Raw genomic sequence first — 6,455 nt, 5'->3', positions numbered from 1 at the left:
AAATTTAAATTAAACTAAATATTTACTGAAACGCCAATTTCAAATAATTATAAGGTGAAATACATTATATGAAATAAATATGTCTAATTTTGGATTGTATGGCTTGTAAAAAATAATTCCTTGGAACTTAAATCCAACATATTCATTTTTTAAACATTTATAATAATTAATAATTATAATTTAAAAACTATTAATTTAACAAGAAACAAAATTGTTTTTATCTTATCCGTTTTTTTCTGTTTTTTGTTAAAACAAAATAAAATACACTGTAAAAAATGTTGAACAAAGGTGCTCCCGAATAAAGTGAACTTGTTTTTGTGAAGCGCCCAAAAAATGTTGGTGTTCGTTCAAACAGCTAAATTTTAATGAAACAAACAGTTCGGATTCAATAAAACATAAAAACAACCAAACTATGAAGAAAAAATCAGTTATAAGCCATCAATTCCCTTGAAAGCTTATTCGGATATTAATACGATCACCTTTATTGAATGCTGAGTAGGTCTTGTACCCATTGAGAGCCGCAATATCGATCATGTCGTACAAGACCCGAATGTTCCATCTGTAGGTCTTGCGTCTGCAGCTGTAATACCTGACCATCTGATCGGCAGTATCAACCCCACTTATCTTGTGGTTGTAATCAATGAATGGCTGGGGTTTGTGGACAACTTGTTGCTTGCCCCACTATAGACATTGGTCTCCACTGCGACAACATCATCCTTGTCGTGGCAGGTGGTAAGCAGCAACACCAACTTTTTCTTCTCGTTGTAGTAGGAGACAAGTTTGCTCTTGCCCTTCGAGAAAAAGATGGTGGTGTCGCTGCTTCTCTTCTTCACATCCTTGGCTTCAGCAGGCACTTCTTTCCTGTTCATCCTCATGGTGCCCAGAAGTAGACAACCAAAGGCAGCAAGGTAGTGCGACATCTTCAACGTGCAGAAAAGTTGTCGCACACCACAGTCGTCTTGAATCTGCGACACAGCATGAGGAGTACCATGTAATGGGTACTTTGAAACTTTGGTTTTATTCTCCCCCACATTTACCACAATAAATTTGGAGGTTTAACACCATGACAGTTTCATTGTAAGCAGACATCAAAAAGTTATTTTTAAAACATAACATAAAACATAAACAAAATAACAAAAAGTCACTTAAAACATTCAAATATAAAATTCAAACGATAATAGAAACAAGTTGTCGTTTTATGCTTCATAACTAAAACACATTATATAAAAATAGAACAAACCCAGAATTTGATCACGTGGCGGCCAGGTTTCGACTTGATGAACACCTTGGCTTACATATTGCCTTTGAATGAGCAGAGATGCTCGTCAACCCAAACAAAATTTCTGGGTGTGTATATTTATTGTTAACGAGGTTAGAGATGAACTTTTCCATAATCACTCTAATTAAAGCGAATCTGTCGCTCTCGTTTGGGGTGGGTGCTGGAGTAACTAGATAGTTTTCTTTGAAATCGATCCCCCCTCTTCACCCTGAAGCCCTTCTATAGCTGCTTTTCGGAGAGTATTCGGAATTTCTCGTCATCAAATTCCAGGCTGTTGAGATACTCTCCGTCTTCTTTTTCGTCTTCATCGCCTTCTTCACTTGCAGCACCTTTGATATAATTGGCATCTTCATCATCTTTGTTTTTGTCATCCGGGGGAGGCTGTGGCACTTCGACTGCAGAAAACAATTTATACTATATATCTAAGTAAGTAAACCATTGTGTTGTGCATTTTTACTACGTTGTGGTGTATTTCATCTTCATTTATATAATATTTCCACATTGATATAACATTAAAATGACCACGATTACCACTGTCACAAAAAACATGCTTTCAATCTCTAACTATTTATCAAAAATTTCTCAAAAGATGACTGCATCATGATAAGATGTAGAAACTATTGTTATCAAATGGGTTACAATGCCCAGGTAGGTACAATATATTTTTGTTTTTAAACCACAATGGTGCTTTTTGGCGATAGAAAACACCATTTTACACTTCTTTACCATCAATAATTATGATTTTATTTAGTATAAATTTCTCCCTGCTATCAACTGCAAAATATCATTTGTTGAATGGTGGTATTATATCCACAAAACGTTTCTCTTTACAAATAAAAAAGGAAGTAATACTTTTAAACACTTTTTGCTTGATAAGATTATGTTTGTAAATAAATAAATTTGACCTTTATCAATTGCATTTCCAATTATTTTGTTAACTCTATCTAATACAGTCATTATTGTCTAGTAGACTTATTGTCAAAAAGACTTATTATGTAGTTGACTGCTTATATTATCTAAATTTAGACTTTGTTCTTCTTGGTAATAAAATACAAAATCTGATTATTTAATAAAAACAGCTTTAATATAAAAAACACGGTAAAATCAATTTACTGGTATTATAAAATATAATCAAATAATTTTAAAAAATTGTTATTCGGATAAATAAAGAAGTTCTAACATTTTATCAGAACGTATCAAACGGGTTAATTCTTCCTTATCAGCACCAATTTTGGTTTTGAGTGCAAAAACATTCATTTCCAATATTTGCAAATTTTTCATTTCAGTTTCTAATTTTCTTCTTAACCTTTGAGCATGTTCATTTTTCTTATACTGGGCGAACGTTTCTTCGGTTTTTTCGAAATGGTTATTATCATCAAGTACTGGTGGATCATTTTCTCCACTCAAATCAGTTGTAGTATATTCATCAGATATCAAATTCTTTCCAACCACGTCTACTTCCATTTCGTTATCTTTTTTGAACAATTTAGTGTGTTTCCAACAATTTGAAATGCTGACACTACTAACTTCTGTGTCCATTTTGTTGAGCCAATTTCAATGGCTTCACCGGTTGTAATTTTTGGAAATATAAAATTGATTTTTAACAATTTTGAGTGTTCAAAATTGTTGTAAACTCTTGTCAGCAGTTCTTTGCTGTATAATTTTTTAAAGCATTCTATTATACCAGAATCACGTGGTTGTAATACAGACTTAGTATTAGGAGGAAAAAATTTCACAACATTTCCCCGTTTTTACTTTGTAGATATCTTTTTTAAATTTATCGTTAAATCCAATGTATTCGTAACCCATTGGCTCAATTTCTAAAACATTTTCCGACATCATGGCCAATTTATGAGAAGGTGCGTTATCAAGTATTAATAGTATATTATCTTTATTAAACAAACGTAGCTCATTTTCCCACTCGATGATCCACTTTTGAAACAAATATACTGTCATCCAAGAATTCTTTTGACCTGTGTACTGTATTTTATATTTTCCAAATTTGTTATCATTAAACCACTTGGGTTTTTCAGAAGGTCCTATGAATAGTAGAGGTCTTTTTTCTCTAATGCACGAGCAGCAAACCATTACACTTATTCGGTCTTTGCTTTTCTTGGTTCCACTTTTTTCACATTTAGTCAAAGTTGTTTTCGGTAAAGCTTTGTAATAAAGACCTGTCTCATCTGCATTCCAAATATTTTTTTAAACTGTGCAATGACATCTTTAAGGTGTTCAATTTCTTGTGTGTAATTTTTGAGGGGTGGGGGATATAAAGATTGGGATAAAATGTTCGGTTTAAAATAATTTCTTCAATGAAACATGCATTTAATTTACATAAAAAATCAAACATGTTTATAATTGTTATTTAAATATAACTTGTCAAAAGAAAAATATTGTCAAAATTGAACAAATCTATATATATTAATAAACATTAGTTGTTAACAAAAAGTAAATGGTGCCATTATAATTATAAACATGAAATTAAAAACACGTCAATATATAGTGAATAATATTTATTTTAGTTTTATTTAATAAATTTATTCGACTATTTTTGGTGATCAAAATTTATTCAAATAAATTAAATTTAAATCAATCAAGTTTACAGTAAATATTTGTTATTACAGTAAAAATATCACTGTTAAATAACTTCTGAAATATTTATAAAATACCACTTTTATAAAAAAAATATTAATAAAGTATTATTGATGTAATTATTAACATAATAATTGATTTTGTTATTTTTATATAAATTTAAATTATTTACAAAAAATGAAACAAAACAATTTTGTTTTGTCGGCGTCCTTATTTTTTGATTTGTGTGCGTTTTTTCTCCTTTTTTACCATCTCCAACATAACTTCTTTGAGAAGGTGGCAATTTTTTCTTTTTTGTTTGAGTAGAGATATTTATGTCGTTTATTAACTCTTGTGTATTTATTACTCTTTTCATGAAAACCTGTTCGACATCTTCTTTTCTTTTGGTAATAACATTTTGCTCTACGTGTTCATAATCAATTTTATCAACAAATTCAACAAATTGAATTTCTTTATGGTCACAATTTGATGCGTCTCTTAGTTGACCAATTTCATTTTCATTATTTTGAACTGTTTTAATATGATCAATTCTCAGAATTTCATTTCCCGTGTTTTCAATGGAATTTTCATATTATTTGTTTTATTTATATTTTTCAATTTCATTTAATAAATGTTCTTTAAACTTGTCGTATTTGCTGCTTCCGCTATAATAATTCAAAGTCAAATTAAATATACAGGTTGGTCTGTTTACAAAATGGTTTAACCCTCTGTCCATCTGTTCTATTTTTTTAAGTTCTGCTTCTTCTCTCTTCATTAAATGAATCAATAGTGTATTGAGTGTTGGTTTTTTACAATTAAGCCTTTTAACCAAAGCTGAATGGTACGACTCGCTCAAATTGTCTGTTCTCAATTGTTGGTTAAATTGTGACCACAGTTTAATCGGCCATTTAAACAACCAATTATCCCTGAAATAATTGATTAAATCATTGATTGAGTTGTTGGTATTTTTGTCAAGATTATAAGATGAAATTCTTTCGGCTATTTTTTCAAATTGTTCATTGACTTCAGATGGTTTCACGAACGCTAGAAGTTTTAAGTCGTTCACAATTGTCCAAACGTTTGAAGAAGGGAAATATAGTTTGGCCAGTGATAACCGTTGTACTGCTCTCCAGATACATTGTGTAAAGTGGAAATAACATCCATGCACATTACAGTGAAATTTGGAAATTGAATTTATAACTGTAATTTCAAAATCACGCATAATACTTGTTTTTTTCATTAAATAATTCACTGTCCCACTTTTCTTTAAAATGCAAATTGATATAATTAAAAAGTGTATCATAATCACTTTCCCGTCTCTTTGTCAGTAAAGCGTGAACAAGAGTAAAAGACTGTCCATTAGATAAAAATGCGTGGATTGTGTAAAGTTGTTGATATGTATTTGGTGCTGAATTAAATGTTCCATCCATACACAAATAAATCACTTTTCGTTTTTTAAGTTGTGTTACTTTTTCGTTTGATATAAGAATAAACACGTTATCATCTTCTTTTGTTGTGTATTTTCCACTTTCCAGTAACTCTTTCATTTTATCTTCGATCATTTCTGCTTTTATAAGATTAAAGGTTCTTCTAATTGAAGTCTATCTTCGCTTGTCATTGGGATGGTCGTTATTATATTGGTCCATCAGTTTTGTTGCAGACATTAGAATGTTGGTTCCATTACTAATAATATCACGAATTGCACCATTACCTTCATTTTTAATAGAAGGAAGATGAGAGTGTCTGGTGTGCTAAGAATCTTAGAATTTGTAATCAATGTATTTGATATAATCTCCGTTATTATGCATTTGTGTAACAATTATTTTTACATCACACTCCCGACATTTGAACACCATTAAAGAATCATTTTGTGGATAAAACACAAAATTGTCTACAACTGGTAACATTTTGTAAATTCCATTTTTCGTAGGTTTCTGACTTTTAACTTGGTGGAGTTCGGGGTGATAATCTTCCATTTGATAATTACTTTATTTGATTTCCTTTTATTGTTACAAAACAACACAATAATAATTAATTTGTGTCTTCTAATATCAATATATTAATATTGAATAATCATATAAATTAAAATAAATAATTGTCTCTTTGGTGTTATTGGCTATTATTGTTGTTTTTGAAAAATATCATCGAAAAATAGTCGAATAAATTTATTAAATAAAACTAAAATAAATATTATTCACTATATATTGACGTGTTTTTAATTTCATGTTTATAATTATAATGGCACCATTTACTTTTTGTTAACAACTAATGTTTATTAATATATATAGATTTGTTCAATTTTGACAATATTTTTCTTTTGACAAGTTATATTTAAATAACAATTATAAACATGTTTGATTTTTTATGTAAATTAAATGCATGTTTCATTGAAGAAATTATTTTAAACCGAACATTTTATCCCAAACATTTTTCCAAAACATAATATCACCCAATCATTTTTGAGATCAATAGAAGCGGATTCTCCACATAGTCGTTTACTTTTAAATCCATTTCTTTTGCAAACTCCTTGTGCCCAACCCAAAGAACATCTTATTCCAACCAAATTATGTTGTTTTATATAATTTCTCAGATAGACATTATAAGC

At 29.7% G+C, this 6,455-nt stretch overlaps 1 protein-coding gene across 1 annotated transcript; it reads right to left on the bottom strand.

Moving 5' to 3' along the window:
* Positions 1-438: 438 nt before the first annotated feature.
* Positions 439-920, bottom strand: EIN_296320 (hypothetical protein; the record flags this gene model as incomplete). Its single annotated transcript, XM_004185630.1, has 2 exons — positions 439-619; positions 751-920. The coding sequence occupies 2 exons, from the start codon at positions 918-920 to the stop codon at positions 439-441; spliced, it is 351 nt and encodes a 116-aa protein (XP_004185678.1).
* Positions 921-6,455: the final 5,535 nt, after the last annotated feature.

Source organism: Entamoeba invadens (assembly GCF_000330505.1).
Source record: "Entamoeba invadens IP1 unplaced genomic scaffold scaff_1105074725273, whole genome shotgun sequence".
NCBI classification, from domain to species: domain Eukaryota; phylum Evosea; order Mastigamoebida; family Endamoebidae; genus Entamoeba; species Entamoeba invadens.
Note: the sequence above shows the minus strand (reverse complement) of the source record. Positions and strands in the feature narration are given on the sequence as shown.